At 48.0% G+C, this 19,957-nt stretch overlaps 1 protein-coding gene across 1 annotated transcript in view; it reads left to right on the forward strand.

Moving 5' to 3' along the window:
* The first annotated feature begins 694 nt into the window (after window positions 1-694).
* Window positions 695-19,957, forward strand: part of TRIM45 (tripartite motif containing 45) — a 46,092-nt gene continuing 26,829 nt past the window's right edge. Inside the window, exon 1 of the mRNA XM_088446799.1 lies at window positions 695-1,448. Within this exon, the coding sequence (XP_088302925.1) occupies window positions 1,048-1,448 (401 nt within the window). The 5' untranslated portion in view covers window positions 695-1,047. The remainder of the gene's footprint in view (window positions 1,449-19,957) is intronic.

Consider the following 19,957-nt stretch of genomic DNA (forward strand, 5'->3'; position numbering starts at 1 on the left):
ACTGTGAATAGGTCTGTGTGCAGTGTGTGTGCAGTTTCACTGTGTATAGGTCTGTGTGCAGTGTCACTGTGTATAGGTCTGTGTGCAGTGTCACTGTGTATAGGTCTGTGTGCAGTGTGCGGTGTCACTGTGAATAGGTCTGTGTGCAGTGTCACTGTGTATAGGTCTGTGTGCAGTGTGACTGCGTATAGGTCTGTGTGCAGTATCACTGTGTATAGGTCTGTGTGCAGTGTGCAGTGTCACTGTGTATAGGTCTGTGTGCAGTGTGCGGTGTCACTGTGTATAGGTCTGTGTGCAGTGTGCGGTGTCACTGTGTATAGGTCTGTGTGCAGTGTGCGGTGTCACTGTGTATAGGTGTGTGTGCAGTGTCACTGTGTATAGGTGTGTGTGCAGTGTGCGTGCGGTGTCACTGTGTATAGGTGTGTGTGCAGTGTCATTGTGTACAGGGCTGTGTGCGGTGTCACTGTGTATAGGTCTTTGTGCAGTGTCACTGTGTGTTGCAGGCTAGAGGTCACCCCCCTCTCTCCTTACAGGCACAGTGTGTGTGGTCAGAGGCCCAGGTACTCTGGCAGTAGGGTAACCAGGAGGCAGCAGCTGGGAGGAGGCAGCAGGACCAGTCACAGAGACCTGGAATTCTTGGAATGTGCACGGGATTAACCCTGTGTGTGTAGCCAGCTATCCCAGCACATGTGTATAAGTGCAGACTTCCTGGGAGAGCGGGGGAGGGAGGGACAGTCTGAGGCCTGTATGAGGGTCATGCAGAGACCGGCCCAGGACAGATCCCCACCTTGCAGAGCCTGTGTGACCTGGTCTATGCCTGTACTAGGAGTAACGTCCTCAGTATCACTCTGTAGCCGAAGGTTCTTCCCGGATCTCCCACTGAAGCTGCGTCTCTGTCCTCCCAAAATTCTCAGCTCCCTGGAGGGTAACTCTCTGGATGTAAAGGTGCCTATTGTGGTTGCTAAATATCTCCCCAGATTTCCACCCTCTGTCCCTCAGACCTAATTGGCTGGAAGAGTCGTTCCCAGATTTCTGCCCTCGGATCACATGGCGAAGGTTGGCAGCCAAGATGAAAGCGCAGGCGAGGCCCAGTCTCACTGCCCACGGTGCCACGAAATGTTCCTCGATGCCCGCGTCCTGCCCTGCCTGCACACTCTGTGTCTGAGCTGCCTGCAGACGCTGGAGCCATTTAGCACCATGGAAAGAGGACAGAAACTGGCCACACAGAAGAGCATCCTGTGCCCGGTGTGCGACTCCGAAGTGGCCCTACCACCAGGCGGACTCAGAGACTTGTTGCCTGACATGCTGGCACAGACAGAGGTGCTGCTGGAACGGCTGCGGAGCGGAGGGCACGAGGTGCCGTGCGACCTCTGCGGAGACGGGAAGGGAGAGCGCCGGTGCCAGGACTGCAGGGTGAACGTCTGTGGGTTCTGCTGCCAGGCACACAGGTGAGACGAGGGAAAGGCCCAAACACAAGGCCTGTTGGGGTATTGTCACATTAAGGGGCATATACAATTGGGCGCGAGGTTTAGCGAGGAAAAAAACTTGCGTCCAATTTAGGAATACCGCGGCTATGCGCGCTCCCGATACCCATGGTATCCAATTAAAAAATAGTTGTCGCTGGGTTTCCAGCTCTGAAAACCCCGCACCCATAAAAAAAAAAATTCTTCACTTACCTGCCCGGGTGTCTCCGCGACGCCCGATGGCCTCCCCTCTATCTTCTTACTGGAGAGGGGGCTCCTGGGAGGCTCCAGGGGCTGGTGGGAGGGGCAAGGGGTGCGGGTTTTTTGCCATGCACCCAATTGAATATGCCCCTAAGTCTGGTGGACTTTTGTTTTCGTATGTAAAATAGCACTGACAGATGGCACAAACTGACTAATGCTAGTTTTGAGAATATCCCCAATGGGGGTGGTAACTAAGGACCAGTGTCTAGTGTGTACCGACCTCGTAAGCGACGGGACGGCAGGGTGCTGGTATCGGCGAGCCCACGCACACTTGTCGGCGAGCCCATACACACTTGTCGGCGAGCCCATACACACTTGTCGGCGAGCCCATACACACTTGCTGAATGCAGCATTGCCCTCACTAGTGTTTGCAGGTCCGACGGGCGATGTCACTAGTCTGTACCCGGCTTAAAGAATATAATAAACCCGTATTGAGGGGCACTACAAAAGTGTAGTATTACTGTATCATCCTTTATTTATAAAGTGCTGAATATTACAGATGCGTCCAGTCACATCGGTGCTGATCGCACTACAAATGTGTGGACGCATCGCGCCATGTGAATACCCAAAGCTGCATACGCTACGGTACGATATGACGCGCACTGCGATCACACCATGCAATCCTATGGGGTCGCGGGTGAGAATGCAGCATACGTTCGGGGGCGCACCACTCGCACCAGTGGTCACAGCACGGAGGTCTCGGATTTGATTCCCACCATGACTAACTGTGTGGGGTTTGTACGTTCTTCCCATGCTTGTGTGGGTTTCCTCCCACACTCCAAAAATATACTGGTAAGGTAATAGCTCTTAACAAAGATTATCCCTAGTGTGTGTGTACATGTGACAGGGAATATAGATTGTAAGCTCCATGGGACAGGGACTGACGTGAATGGCCAAAATAGTCTCTGTACCGCGCTGCGGAACGTGTGTGCGCTATATACATCACTGGTAATAAATAATGGCTGCACCCAGAACAGACCCCACTATGTATTGTTCCGATGGCGCCATCTTTTGGCTGATAAATTTGGAAAGATGGCGCTGGCCTGTGCCTGAGACATCGCTGTCTGCTATGTATGCGCCATTTTCCTGGAAATCATGGAACAATGACATCTCTGGCAGAAGGTAGGGGCCCCAGGCATCAGTGCGCCTCGGCTGTGCTCTAGGACTGGTTTGCAAATACGACCCGATAGCACGCAGTTACTATTTCCTATACAATAGCCAGATGTACTGTGCCCCCAACAGCTACAATTATTATTCCAATGCCTTATATTACACAGCGCTGTGCACGGATATGTAACAATAGGTAACAATGACTGATACATGTCAGTGCACAGCTCTGTGTAATGTAACAATAGGTAACAATGACTGATACATGTCAGTGCACAGCGCTGTGTAACATAACAATAGGTAACAATGACTGATACATGTCAGTGCACAGCGCTGTGTAACAATAGGTAACAATGACTGATACATGTCAGTGCACAGCGCTGTGTAACAATAGGTAACAATGACTGATACATGTCAGTGCACAGCGCTGTGTAATATAACAATAGGTAACAATGACTGATACATGTCAGTGCACAGCGCTGTGTAACAATAGGTAACAATAGGTAACAATGACTGATACATGTCAGTGCACAGCGCTGTATAATGTAACAATAGGTAACAATGACTGATACATGTCAGTGCACAGCGCTGTGTAACAATAGGTAACAATGACTGATACATGTCAGTGCACAGCGCCGTGTAATGTAACAATAGGTAACAATGACTGATACATGTCAGTGCACAGCGCTGTGTAACGTAACAATAGGTAACAATGACTGATACATGTCAGTGCACAGCGCTGTGTAATGTAACAATAGGTAACAATGACTGATACATGTCAGTGCACAGCGCTGTTTAACAATAGGTAACAATGACTGATACATGTCAGTGCACAGCGCTGTGTAACATAACAATAGGTAACAATGACTGATACATGTCAGTGCACAGCGCTGTGTAATGTAACAATAGGTAACAATGACTGATACATGTCAGTGCACAGCGCTGTGTAATGTAACAATAGGTAACAATGACTGATACATGTCAGTGCACAGCGCTGTGTAACAATAGGTAACAATGACTGATACATGTCAGTGCACAGCGCCGTGTAATGTAACAATAGGTAACAATGACTGATACATGTCAGTGCACAGCGCTGTGTAACGTAACAATAGGTAACAATGACTGATACATGTCAGTGCACAGCGCTGTGTAATATAACAATAGGTAACAATGACTGATACATGTCAGTACACAGCGCTGTGTAATGTAACAATAGGTAACAATGACTGATACATGTCAGTGCACAGCGCTGTGTAATATAACAATAGGTAACAATGACTGATACATGTCAGTGCACAGCGCTGTGTAATATAACAATAGGTAACAATGACTGATACATGTCAGTGCACAGCGCTGTGTAACATAACAATAGGTAACAATGACTGATACATGTCAGTGCACAGCGCTGTGTAATGTAACAATAGGTAACAATGACTGATACATGTCAGTGCACAGCGCTGTGTAATGTAACAATAGGTAACAGTGACTGATACATGTCAGTGCACAGCGCTGTGTAATGTAACAATAGGTAACAATGACTGATACATGTCACTACACAGCGCTGTGTAACGTAACAATAGGTAACAATGACTGATACATGTCAGTGCACAGCGCTGTGTAACAATAGGTAACAATGACTGATACATGTCAGTGCACAGCGCTGTGTAATGTAACAATAGGTAACAATGACTGATACATGTCAGTGCACAGCGCTGTGTAATGTAACAATAGGTAACAATGACTGATACATGTCAGTGCACAGCGCTGTGTAACGTAACAATAGGTAACAATGACTGATACATGTCAGTGCACAGCGCTGTGTAATGTAACAATAGGTAACAATGACTGATACATGTCAGTGCACAGCGCCGTGTAATGTGAGACAGCGGAATAACATTGTAGCTGTTGGGGGCACAGTACGTTTGACTACTGTAAGGCACATAGGAAATAGTGACTGCGTACTATTGGGTCGTATTCACAAACACCAGTTCTTGAGCGAAATATTACCAGCATAAAATGACACAGCGAGTTACCCTGCGCTTTCTGACCACGATGAGACCACAGCACAAGATGCAGGCGCCCAGCCCCATACTAAGCCGCCCATCTCTCTTTACTCACAGCCTGATCAGTACGCAAGATAGCGCAACCATCGGTAACATCGAGAACCATCGACCACATTTGCATAATAGTGTGACCAGACCTTGCGCAGGATCTTGGCAACTTTCTGAGTCTCATCACTGCGTCCGTCACCGCACTGGCTAAATTATGGACTCCCCTAAAACGGCGTCCCAACGTACAGGCACGCCTGCGTTCACCCGACCACCCCCCATCACCACACACAAACAGCACTTCCTGCCAATCAATATCGTAAGTGGTCTGTGTACACGCTGCGTACGCTTACCCCATCGCACTGGCTAGTTCGCGTACGCGCAGTACAAAACCATTGGCCATGTGTGTGCGCATTCTCTCCTGTGCGTTCCTTGCTGAATGGGGCCCTCTGACCACGGCGAGTTAGAGACTGCTGCCAGCAGTAAACGGATAGATCAGGGTGGATTGGCGGTATATTGTAATGGGAAATAGTCAGTTTGTCGACACAGATTATGTCAGAATACTATACATGGGCGGCATCATGCTGAACGCAATAGTAATGTCAGCTAAAGCACTTTAACCATGTTGGCATTCTAACTTTAAACATTATCATTAACGTCATATTTAAAGTTATACACAAAGAAGAAATACAGGTGCACAACTCCAAATTAACTGATTATTATAAATAAATACATTTTGCAGTAAATACAATAGAGGTATTTGGCATAATCTTGGCCAAGGTTATGGGCCTGCCCACCATATCCGGGTAACCTCTTGTCGGGCAGGTCCCTAACATACTAAGGCTCAAATCCAGAGCGCAGGACACCACCCAAACTACCCCAGTCAAACCACCCCAAAGCACCGCTCTAATAAGAAAAGTGAGGTGTTAAGAGCAGCCGCTGGCCGCATATAAATAAAAAAGTTAAATACATATATATAAAAGAAACAGACAGTGAGGTATTAAAATGTGTTAAAGGAAAATGTGTTATACTGCGGTGCCCTGAAGCAGATCAGCAAAGCAATCTAGGGGGACCCACACCCCAAAAATGAACCAAAGCTGAACTACACAGTCTAAATATTAGCAGGACTTACCTATTATTGTGCCTCTGACTGGTGTGCATATTAGTATGCCCGACAAGAGGTTACCCGGATATGGTGGGCAGGCCCATAACCTTGGCCAAGATTATGCCAAAAACCTCTATTTACTGCAAAATGTATTTATTTATATATAATCAGTTAATTTGGAGTTGTGCACCTGTATTTCTTCTTTGTGTATATATCAATGGTCTCCACATGTAGCACCTCCAATTATATATATAAGTGTCCAGAATGTGCAGTCTGAGATCCATTTCATTCATATTTAAAGTTATACTGCTGATAGAATTAAAATGCTTTAACTAACATTACAACTGTGTCGGCATGATGTCGTCCACATGTGGTTTGTAAAAAAAATGATATATCCCCTTAGCAAGTCATTTGTTATGGTGGGTACATGCTAAGCGATGTGTGTACCCAGCAACCTAGTCAGCGACACACTTGCCGATGCCGACAACGACGGAACGCCAACAGGGAGGGGGAAGGGAGCGGGGCCATGCTGCATTCGGCAGGATGACATCGCTAACGACATCCCCAGATTGAGCTGCAAGTACAGACGACTGGGGAAGTTGTTAGTGACCCGCGGGAGCGCGCTTCGCAAGCGATCTAATGTGTAAACAATGGACGATACAACAAATTTGTCGTAACATCAAAATTGTTTACACACACAAAGTCCCCCAGAAAGGTCTGCCGGCCCTGAGAAGACCCCAATAATCAGCTTCCTATTTATACATAGTGCCGGGGTCCTAGCACCACTCAGGATGGGCCCTCTCATTGGGAGCAGGCGCACCAACAGTGTGACCACGCCCCCTTAGGGTGGGGCGGGGGAGATTTTAACATTGCCGCTGCGCACTGGGGAGGGGGGCGCTGTTTGGGAGTATCCTGGAATGAGTGTGGGTGCCGGGTGGTTAGTCACGTTAGGGATGGACATCGGAAGCCCAAATAGTGTAACCATTGCCTTGAATACACCAGTTTTCGGCGGGTTCTCAGAAACATGAAGAGTCCCCTGAATGTAACAAGGAGGGAACGCAGGTAATATCTCCGCAATCTGCTGCGGTCTCTCCATTTACCGACCACGAGAAAAGCCCCCATAGGTTTCAGTGGAGACTGCAAAGCCATTATATTTACCAACGCGTTCTGGCGCTTGGCCCGCAGCTAACGCCACCTGGCGATGATAACCCACGAGCTACATGCCGGACAGTTTTTTGTTGCATCAGAAAACTGCATCCGATGGCTGGCAGCCATTATATTACTTCCATCGAATCGGGAACCTGGATGATTTCTAACGATCGGTTCCCGATGTCCATCCCCAAATCATGTGTGACCTCTGCATTGTGTGTGTGGTCTATTGTACTGGCTGACAGGGGGGTCGGGGTGCTGGGGATTTTTGAGTCTGTTCCTTTACTACCACCTGTTACTTATACACTAATACCCTGTGACCGGACGCCTTTCGACTAGGCCGTCCCTGGTCACGGGTTAGCTCTTTTGGACTCCCACTCACCGTCAGTGACCCCCTGTCACTGACTCCGCCCACTGCACCGTGGGCATGTAATGATGCTGCCACCACCAACCTCTACCATCGGCGCTTGGAACCGCTTTTTACGTTACCCTCAGGCTCCTACCTCGGCACCTGGAACCGCTTCTACGTTTGACTAGCTGCGGCCACACCCCCTGATTGGTGTCAGCTGATCCCTCGCAATGGACCAGGTCTGCACGGTAGCTGGCAGAGGGCTTGAACTTGGAGACACGGAGCTCTCACCCAGAACAGCTGGAGAACGGAATAGCGTTTGGCGCAATTCTGATGGTCGCAGGATTGAGATACAATTGAAGTCAGGCAAGATGTTTATTGCTCAATGTCTTGAAGAAGACTCGTCCTTCCAGATGAAGGGGTACATTACATTGCATACAGGAATCTTATCAGCAGTTCTTCTCCTCAAAGAAGTTACAGGGTTGTACACATACAGGGCTCACAGTCCCTCTTTTTATGTCATTCTTACACACATCACCACAGGGGGGCAAATCCACCCTGTGGGCTTTATTCAGAGGCGGCCTCAATGTTTGTCTAGTGCGCATGCGCACGAGGGAGCCGGCTCCTTCGTGCGCATGTGTGAGACCCGCTACAACCGACAGCGCCAGTCGTAGCGTGTCTCTTTCCAAAGGGGGCGAGCTGTCAATGTTGATTGACAGCTCGCCCCGTTTGGAAGGCGGGCCGGGGGGGTGGCAGCCCAAACGGAGGCGTTCCTATGGGAACACCTGCCGTTTGGGGGAGGCCCCACTGACATCACTAGTGATGTCAGTGGAGAGCTTCCGGCTCTGACAGAGCCAGAAGCTCTCCGGGGCTTACGACAAGTGAGACCCTACCCTAGGGTCTCGTCGTGAGCCCCGATGGTCGCGATGGTCAAGGACCATCGCGACCATCACCCTAGCGGTCGTTAGAGCTGTGGGTGTAAACCCACAGCCTAACGACCGAAACAGAGGCGGGCGGTCAGTTTCTGAGCGACCGCTTGCATCCTCCGACCGCCTCTGAATGAGGGCCTGTGTTCCTTCTAGCCAATCAGGCTCTCTCACAAAACATAAATAAATACGTCTTACATTTCACAGAAATGAAATCAATTTCCTTGATACCACCCAAAAACATTTGGTTTCCTCAGCACAGACGGAGCTACATATACTGTTCTGAAAAGGTAAATATAATGCAAATTCCTATTACATTCATCTCTTCACACGTCTATGACTAAACCAGTTTGGGCTTTCTGAGTCTTACACAACATAGAAGCTTCCTAACCACAAACTGCTTGTCTTTTACACTTTGCTTGGTATCATACACACAGGAGTCTCCCTAGCCCACATTACATAGGAAAGGCTTCTTCAGTCACCACCTAACCCCCCACTGCCAGGCTAGGGTAATTACCATATCCATCCCCACTGCCAGGCTAGGGTAATTACCATATCCCTCCCTACTGCCAGGCTAGGGTAATTACCATATCAATCCCTACTGCCAGGCTAGGGTAATTACCATATCCATCCCTACTGCCAGGCTAGGGTAATTACCATATCAATCCCTACTGCCAGGCTAGGGTAATTACCATATCCATCCCCACTGCCAGGCTACAGGGTAATTACCATATCCATCTCTACTGCCAGGCTAGGGTAATTACCATATCCATCCCCACTGCCAGGCTAGGGTAATTACCATATCCATCCCCACTGCCAGGCTAGGGTAATTACCATATCCATCCCTACTGCCAGGCTAGGGTAATTACCATATCCATCCCCACTGCCAGGCTATAGGGTAATTACCATATCCATCCCTACTGCCAGGCTAGGGTAATTACCATATCCATCCCTAGGTGAGGCTGCCAGGCTATAGGGTAATTACCATATCCATCCCCACTGCCAGGCTAGGGTAATTACCATATCCATCCCTAGTGAGGCTGCCAGGCTAGGGTAATTACCATATCCATCCCTAGGTAAGGCTGCCAGGCTATAGGGTAATTACCATATCCATCCCTAGGTAAGGCTGCCAGGCTATAGGGTAATTACCATATCCATCCCTACTGCCAGGCTATAGGGTAATTACCATATCCATCCCTAGGTGAGGCTGCCAGGCTATAGGGTAATTACCATATCCATCCCTAGGTGAGGCTGCCAGGCTATAGGGTAATTACCATATCCATCACTACTGCCAGGCTATAGGGTAATTACCAGGTGAGGACGTCTAACCAGCAGTTTGTCTCCAGAGGTCAGGACATGTTACATTTCTATAAGTGCATTTACACCCATATTACATACAAAAATATATTCACACATGTCATAGACTATACTACTTTACTTTATACACCAATGCATTGCAGATGCAGTGCTCTACCGCAAAATGTGTATATTAATACAGTTTACTATGAACCATGTACATCTGTGCTTTTAGACTGTGTCCACTTTAACGGTTTCAGCGCTGGTCGCAGTGGGAGCTGGCTCTCCCTGTCCCGCAGCGGCCATGACACACTCTACCTACACTCCCCCAGTGCAGAGAGTGCAGGTCACTGCATATAAAACATTAAAAACACTTATCAACACTAGAGTATACATTTACAATGGGCGCCTGGCGCCTTTTTGTCCTTTTAAAAATGGCGGCACAGCACGGGGGTTAACCCCTTCAGTGCTGTGGCAACCATTAACCCCGTGTGGCCTGCCTTCGGCCACATACCCCCTTTGCGCTGACCTAAAAATCCCAGGTTGCACATCAACCCGGGATATTTGTTGGTGTAAATAGATCCACCCTCTGCTAGCTTGCTGGGTTGGCCACGGGTCGTTCCTGTGCCACCCTGCAGTGTGAAAAAGATCGTGCCACATGCTGCCTGATTAGCCGGCTACAGTCCACTGCAACGCCGGAAGTGCGGTGTCACTGCAGAACTGGCTCCGGTGTGAACGGCGCCGACTCGGGAATATCCTGGGCCGGTGCCGCACTCTGACAGGGGTTAGTTCCGGGTCTAATCTGGATTAGAACTTTGGTATAAGAGAGGTATAAGTAACTCCCATGTATGGCGTTTAGCGTCCTCCCTCCCATCATTAGGAAATTGTGGATCAGGGCAGACAGGGGTGTTACCTCGCCCTCCGCGGCCGAGTTTATCCTGGAGACACCCGTCTAAGCTGTATGCAGCAGGGTAAAATATCAGCCCCCTCAAATCAGGACTGTCCCTCCAAAATCAGCGCAGTTGGGAAGAATGTAGTGTCCCACAATAAATGACAAAATCCACCAGACAGGAGGCAGAGGGGGGAGATTGGCAAATCCAAATGTTTTACACACAATTTACTAAAGGAAAACTTTCCATCGAACCAAAGGATTTCAAAAAGCGCCAGTTCTGGAACCGCAATCCCAATACAAAGCGTGCAAGTAATCAAGCTGTATTTATTCAAATCGCACATCCAGCCGCCATGACGTGGTTCTCATGGGCGAGATTGCTAAAGCCGCGTGCTGTCAGCGCTGTCAGAAAAAGAAATCAAATGTGAGGATTTATTATAGAGACAATTATCTTATTCAGTTACTTAGCAGCCAATATCAATGTATTATTGTAGCGAGCAGCCATTATAATAATATTGTGAGGTAAATAATATTTGATTTATAATGGGGGCAACGCTTCCTAGTTCATGGCACCAGTTACAGTAAGTGCATGAGATGTGTAATAAGAGCTGATACCCCAGAAACAGAGGTTTAGGGGCAGAATGTATTATAAGTTCAGGTCTGCGCCCCCCAAAAATAAAGGATCTTTATCGCCGCAATTCACTACAACAATAAACTTTATTCACCTAAATGTATCATCTCCGAGTCGCCAGGACAGGGGCTGCGCTAAGAGTCCTTCCCGACACTGCTGCAAGCAGCGGACATCGCCAGGGGAGGGATATTCTCCCGCAACAAAAACAATGTGCGGCATGTAGCCCGTGCGTTATAATGGCTAACATCATCGCCAGCGTCAGAACGCAATGGGGTAAATGTGAACTGTCTTCTACAATCACCACAAGGAGCACTGCTAAACTATGTCATTACAGCTCTATGAGGAAAGATTGGGAATATTTAAATGTTGTATATGTTTTATTTTAGGCTCAAGGCATTCTGGGCCATAGATCACGTGTACACTGTAACCTCTGTCGTTTTTTCCGCATAGTGATAACACTGTTTATCTACAGAACAGTCCTCCCCGGAATAGATCGTATTTATAGCGGCCACTTCTCAGGAATGACGGTGACCTTCTGCCAGTGGCTCCGTCTCTCCCCACCGTGGTACAGTCACACTGGGCTGTAGTTCTGAGCATTAACGTTGTTCCTCTTCAGCACAATAAATTCATAAGGTCCAGGTGATACACACTGGGGAGTTGGAGTAATAGTAAAATCATACGTACCTACCCTCCCTCATTGTCACAGAGACTCCCTGAAATAGGAGTAATCTCCCTGATTGCACCTTACCCCCATTATGTAGCCGTTATATATTTAAAAAAAAACAGAGATATATACATTTAAATGGGATCATTAGTATAATGTCCCTGCATTGGGTATAAGGCACAATGATCCCTATGGCTACATGCATTAGTATCATTTCCCTGCATTGGGTATAAGGCACAATGATCCCTATGGCTACATGCATTAGTATCATTTCCCTGCATTGGGTATAAGGCACAATGATCCCTATGGCTACATGCATTAGTATCATTTCCCTGCATTGGGTATAAGGCACAATGATCCCTATGGCTACATGCATTAGTATCATTTCCCTGCATTGGGTATAAGGCACAATGATCCCTATGGCTACATGCATTAGTATCATTTCCCTGCATTGGGTATAAGGCACAATGATCCCTATGGCTACATGCATTAGTATCATTTCCCTGCATTGGGTATAAGGCACAATGATCCCTATGGCTACTTGCATTAGTATCATTTCCCTGCATTGGGTATAAGGCACAATGATCCCTATGGCTACATGCATTAGTATCATTTCCCTGCATTGGGTATAAGGCACAATGATCCCTATGGCTACATGCATTAGTATCATTTCCCTGCATTGGGTATAAGGCACAATGATCCCTATGGCTACTTGCATTAGTATCATTTCCCTGCATTGGGTATAAGGCACAATGATCCCTATGGCTACATGCATTAGTATAATTCCCCTGCATTGGGTATAAGGCACAATGATCCCTATGGCTACATGCATTAGTATCATTTCCCTGCATTGGGTATAAGGCACAATGATCCCTATGGCTACATGCATTAGTATCATTTCCCTGCATTGGGTATAAGGCACAATGATCCCTATGGCTACATGCATTAGTATCATTTCCCTGCATTGGGTATAAGGCACAATGATCCCTATGGCTACATGCATTAGTATCATTTCCCTGCATTGGGTATAAGGCACAATGATCCCTATGGCTACATGCATTAGTATCATTTCCCTGCATTGGGTATAAGGCACAATGATCCCTATGGCTACATGCATTAGTATCATTTCCCTGCATTGGGTATAAGGCACAATGATCCCTATGGCTACTTGCATTAGTATCATTTCCCTGCATTGGGTATAAGGCACAATGATCCCTATGGCTACATGCATTAGTATAATTCCCCTGCATTGGGTATAAGGCACAATGATCCCTATGGCTACATGCATTAGTATCATTTCCCTGCATTGGGTATAAGGCACAATGATCCCTATGGCTACATGCATTAGTATCATTTCCCTGCATTGGGTATAAGGCACAATGATCCCTATGGCTACATGCATTAGTATCATTTCCCTGCATTGGGTATAAGGCACAGTGATCCCTATGGCTACATGCATTAGTATCATTTCCCTGCATTGGGTATAAGGCACAGTGATCCCTATGGCTACATGCATTAGTATCATTTCCCTGCATTGGGTATAAGGCACAGTGATCCCTATGGCTACATGCATTAGTATAATGTCCCTTCATTGGGTATAAGGCACAGTGATCCCTATGGCTACATGCATTAGTATAATGTCCCTGCATTGGGTATAAAGCACAGTGATCCCTATGGCTACATGCATTAGTATAATTTCCCTGCATTGGGTATAAGGCACAATGATCCCTATGGTTACATGCATTAGTATAATGTCCCTGCATTGGGTATAAGGCCCAATGATCCCTATGGTTACATGCATTAGTATAATGTCCCTGCATTGGGTATAAGGCCCAATGATCCCTATGGTTACATGCATTAGTATCATTTCCCTGCATTGGGTATAAGGCCCAATGATCCCTATGGCAACATGCATTAGTATCATTTCCCTGCATTGGGTATAAGGCACAATGATCCCTATGGCTACATGCATTAGTATCATTTCCCTGCATTGGGTATAAGGCACAATGATCCCTATGGCTACATGCATTAGTATAATTTCCCTGCATTGGGTATAAGGCACAATGATCCCTATGGCTACATGCATTAGTATAATTTCCCTGCATTGGGTATAAGGCACAATGATCCCTATGGCTACATGCATTTGTATCATTTCCCTGCATTGGGTATAAGGCACAGTGATCCCTATGGTTACATGCATTAGTATAATGTCCCTGCATTGGGTATAAGGCCCAATGATCCCTATGGTTACATGCATTAGTATAATGTCCCTGCATTGGGTATAAGGCCCAATGATCCCTATGGTTACATGCATTAGTATAATGTCCCTGCATTGGGTATAAGGCCCAATGATCCCTATGGTTACATGCATTAGTATCATTTCCCTGCATTGGGTATAAGGCCCAATGATCCCTATGGCAACATGCATTAGTATCATTTCCCTGCATTGGGTATAAGGCACAATGATCCCTATGGCTACATGCATTAGTATCATTTCCCTGCATTGGGTATAAGGCACAATGATCCCTATGGCTACATGCATTTGTATCATTTTCCTGCATTGGGTATAAGGCACAATGATCCCTATGGCTACATGCATTTGTATCATTTCCCTGCATTGGGTATAAGGCACAATGATCCCTATGGCTACATGCATTTGTATCATTTCCCTGCATTGGGTATAAGGCACAGTGATCCCTATGGTTACATGTATTTTCTGATAAGTATCAGTGTGTTTTCATCACCAAGTAGATTTTACTAAATGCTTTGGGCTCATTTACATTTGGATGTAAGTCAGTATTATAACACGCTCCTCAAATGTAGCAGTACACGCCTATCACATGTATGATACGCCCCTCAGATGTAGCAGTACATGCCTATCACATGTATGACACGCCCCTCAGATGTAGCAGTACAGGCCTATCACATGTATGACACGCCTCTCAGATGTAGCAGTGCACGCCTATCACATGTATGACACACCTCTCAGATGTAGCAGTCCACACCTATCACATGTATGACACTCCTCTCAGATGTAGCAGTCCATGCCTATCACATGTATGACACGCCTATCACATGTATGACACGCCTATCACATGTAGCAGTACACACCTATAACATGTATGACATGCCTCTCAGATGTAGCAGTACACGCCTATCACATGTATGACATGCCCCTCAGATGTAGCAGTACATGCCTATCACATGTATAACACACACCCCTCAGATGTAGCAGTACATGCCTATCACATGTATGACACACACCCCTCAGATGTAGCAGTACATGCCTATCACATGTATGACAGACCTCTCAGATGTAGCAGTACATGCCTATCACATGTATGACACACCTCTCAGGTGTAGCAGTGCATGCCTATCACATGTATGACACGCCTCTCAGATGTAGCAGTCCACGCCTATCACATGTATGACACGCCTCAGATGTAGCAGTCCACGCCTATCACATGTATGACACGCCTCAGATGTAGCAGTACACGCCTCACATGTATGACATGCCTCTCAGATGTAGCAGTACAGGCCTATCACATGTATGACATGCCTCTCAGATGTAGCAGTGCACACCTATCACATGTATGACACGCCTCTCAGATGTAGCAGTCCACGCCTATCACATGTATGACACTCCTCTCAGATGTAGCAGTCCACGCCTAACACATGTATGACACGCCTCTCAGATGTAGCAATACACACCTATAACATGCCTCTCAGATTTAGCAGTGCATGCCTATCACATGTATGACACGCCCCTCAGATGTAGCAGTACAGGCCTATCACATGTATGACACGCCCCTCAGATGTAGCAGTACATGCCTATCACATGTATGACACGCCCCTCAGATGTAGCTGTACACGTCCACTGTAACACGCGCTCATAGGTGCTGCTTTCACAATCTCCCTGAAATGCTTTTTCAAAAGTAGGCGAGTATGAGTAAAATAGGGACAATTAGGAGGACAACGCTGAGAAGGGGATTAGTTACTGTGCGAGTTACATTGTGTCAGCAGCGTCACAGGAAGGGAGCTGGTCCGGATGCTGTATCTTCCCCTTTATGGTGCCAGTGAGAGTCTTATCTGTACATAGCACACATGGGAGGTGAACACACACACCCACCGACGCGCCCGCGATATATTGCCCAGTGTGTACCCAGCATAACTGCTGCTCCCGCTATCACCCCCAAATCTGCTGGTACTAATAACTTCCCTGCTGTCAGCTCCTTCCCCGTCTGTTATATGGTTCACATGCAAACGACATCACACCATAGAAGATAAAGGTATAGAGCAAGTTATTATTATACAGTTACACATGTGACAGGCTCATTGGTGACATATTACCTCCATGTACTGTAACAGCAGTTATCCGATGCTCCCACACAGGGGTACACACCAGTGACGTAGAGCCTTTCCTGTCATACTCAGGTATACGCTAACTTTTCTTATCCTTTTTATAGTCAAAACTTCGAAGAAATTATTATAAATATCTTCTTTGTATTATTCTAATAATTGTTATAGTCAAAACTCTGGAGTAAAAAGTCTATGGGAGGTGAGGCACTGCCTCCTCCATCACTGCGTCCTCCTGTCACTGCCTCCTCTGTCACGTCACTGCCTCCCCCTGTCACTGCCTCCTCCTGTCACTGCCTCCCCCCTGTCACGTCACTGCCTCCCCATCTACCTCTTCTGCTCATCCCTGATCAAAACTCACCTAATTCCCAGCACTATACAGTATATACTGCTGCACCTTTGTATAATGCCCACATGTACCCTCAGGTTCATATATGTACGTATGTGTAACTCTGATACGAGCCAGTGCCTCCCCAGCCATTTACCTCACTGCATGTCACTGCCAGTGCCTCCCCAGCCATTTACATCACCGCACGTCACTGCCAGTGCCTCCCCAGCCATTTACATCACCGCACGTCACCGCCAGTGCCTCCCCAGCCACTTACCTCACCGCACGTCACTGCCTGTGCCTCCTCAGCCATTTACCTCCCCGCACATCACTGCCAGTGCCTCCTCAGCCATTTACCTCACCGCACGTCACTGCCAGCGCCTCCTCAGCCATTTACCTCCCCGCACATCACTGCCAGTGCCTCCTCAGCCATTTACCTCACCGCACGTCACTGCCAGTGCCTCCTCAGCCATTTACATCACCGCACGTCACTGCCTGTGCCTCCTCAGCCATTTACCTCCCCGCACATCACTGCCAGTGCCTCCTCAGCCATTTACCTCACCGCATGCAACTGCCAGTGCCTCCCCAGCCATTTACCTCACTGCATGTCACTGCCAGTGCCTCCCCAGCCATTTACCTCACCTCACGTCACTGGTACACACACATACTGGAGGCCACTGTTACCATTACATTGTAGTACTAATATAACTTCTGTTTGCAGAAACAGGAATCTTTTGTTTCGTTATCACTTGTTATATACTACATACGCATTAGATGTTTTATTATACACTACCAGCATATTATCCCCAATAATTATATCCACAGTGACCACATCCACCTCATCAGTTATATTGCCAGGATGGGCAGCACCTCAGGCAGATAAATGCCCAGCACAGCTGGTGTCAGCAAGAATCACAATCTCTGTCATCTGCTAGGTTTATTTACAAAGGCCTGGTCCCTGGGCTATGGGTCTGGTGGGTCCCACTAGAGGTGTCAGTGACTGGGTATAAGACTGGTGGGTCCCCACTGTGTCAGTGCTGGGTTATAAGCCTGGTGGGTCTCCACTAGAGGTGTCAGTGACTGGGTATAAGACTGGTGGGTCCCCACTAGAGGTGGGGTATAAGACTGGTGTGTCCCCACTAGAGGTGTCGGTTACTATAAGACTGGTGGGTCCCCACTAGAGGTGTCAGTTACTGGGTATAAGCCCGGTGGGTCCCCACTAGATGTGTCAGTTACTGGGTTATAAGACTGGTGGGTCCCCACTAGATGTGTCGGTTACTGGGTTATAAGACTGGTGGGTCCCCATTAGAGGTGCCGGTTACTGGGAATAAAACTGGTGGGTCCCCATTAGATGTGTCGGTTACTGGGTGTAAGACTGGTGGGTCCCCACTAGGGGTGTCGGTTACTGGGTTATAAGACTGGTGGGTCCCCACTAGAGGTGTCGGTTACTATAAGACTGGTGGGTCCCCACTAGGTGTGTCGGTTACTGGGTTATAAGACTGGTGGGTCCCCACTAGAGGTGTCAGTTACTGGGTATAAGCCCGGTGGGTCCCCACTAGATGTGTCAGTTACTGGGTTATAAGACTGGTGGGTCCCCACTAGATGTGTCAGTGCTGGGTTATAAGACTGGTGGGTCCCCACTAGATGTGTCGGTTACTGGGTTATAAGACTGGTGGGTCCCCACTAGATGTGTCGGTTACTGGGTTATAAGACTGGTGGGTCCCCATTAGAGGTGCCGGTTACTGGGAATAAAACTGGTGGGTCCCCATTAGATGTGTCGGTTACTGGGTGTAAGACTGGTGGGTCCCCACTAGGGGTGTCGGTTACTGGGTTATAAGACTGGTGGGTCCCCACTAGAGGTGTCGGTTACTGGGTATAAGACTGGTGGGTCCCCACTAGAGGTGTCGGTTACTATAAGACTGGTGGGTCCCCACTAGATGTGTCGGTTACTGGGTTATAAGACTGGTGGGTCCCCATTAGAGGTATCGGTTACTGGGAATAAAACTGGTGGGTCCCCATTAGATGTGTCGGTTACTGGGTGTAAGACTGGTGGGTCCCCACTAGAGGTGTCGGTTACTGGGTATAAGACTGGTGGGTCCCCACTAGAGGGGTCGGTTACTGGGTATAAGACTGGTGGGTCCCCACTAGAGGGGTCGGTTACTGGGTTTTAAGACTGGTGGGGCCCCACTAGGGGTGTCGGTTACTGGGTATAAGACTGGTGAGTCCCCACTAGATGTGCCGGTTACTGGGTTATAAGACTGGTGGGTCCCCACTAGAGGTGTCAGTTACTGGGTATAAGACTGGTGGGTCCCCACTAAATGTGTCAGTGCTGGGTTATAAGCCTGGTGGGTCTCCACTAGAGGTGTCAGTGACTGGGTATAAGACTGGTGGGTCCCCACTAGAGGTGTCAATGACTGGGTTATAAGACTGGTGGGTCCCCACTAGAGGTGTCAGTGACTGGGTATAAGACTGGTGGGTCCCCACTAGAGGTGTCAGTTACTGGGTTTTAAGACTGGTGTGTCCCCACTAGAGGTGTCAGTTATTGGGTATAAGACTGGTGGGTCCCCACTAGAGGTGTCAGTGACTGGGTATAAGACTGGTGGGTCCCCACTAGAGGTGTCAGTGACTGGGTATAAGACTGGTGGGTCCCCACTAGAGGTGTCAGTGACTGGGTATAAGACTGGTGGGTCCCCACTAGAGGTGTCAGTGACTGTGTTATAAGACTGGTGGGTCCCCACTAGAGGTGTCAGTGACTGGGTATAAGACTGGTGGGTCCCCACTAGAGGTGTCAGTGACTGGGTTATAAGACTGGTGGGTCCCCACTAGAGGTGTCAGTGACTGGGTTATAAGACTGGTGGGTCCCCACTAGAGGTGTCAGTGACTGGGTTATAAGACTGGTGTGTCCCCACTAGAGGTGTCGGTTACTATAAGACTGGTGTGTCCCCACTAGAGGTGTCAATTACTGGGTTATAAGACTGGTGGGTCCCCACTAGATGTGTCGGTTACTGGGTTATAAGACTGGTGGGTCCCCATTAGGTGTCAGTTACTGGGTTATAAGACTGGTGGGTCCCCACTAGATGTGTCGGTTACTGGGTTATAAGACTGGTGGGTCCCCACTAGGTGTCGGTTACTGGGTATAAGACTGTTGGGTCCCCACTAGAGGTGTTGGTTACTGGGAATAAGACTGGTGGATCCCCACTAGGTATCGGTTACTGGGTTATAAGACTGGTGGGTACCCAGATGTGTCGGTGACTGGGTTATAAGACTGGTGGGTCCCCACTAGAGGTGTCAGTGCTGGGTTATAAGACTGGTGGGTCCCGACAAGAGGTGTCGGTTACTGGGTTATAAGACTGGTGGGTCCCCATTAGAGGTGTCGGTTACTGGG

This window comes from Taudactylus pleione, unplaced genomic scaffold (genome assembly GCF_031769625.1).
Source record: "Taudactylus pleione unplaced genomic scaffold, aTauple2 ptg000405l, whole genome shotgun sequence".
NCBI classification, from domain to species: Eukaryota; Metazoa; Chordata; class Amphibia; order Anura; family Myobatrachidae; genus Taudactylus; species Taudactylus pleione.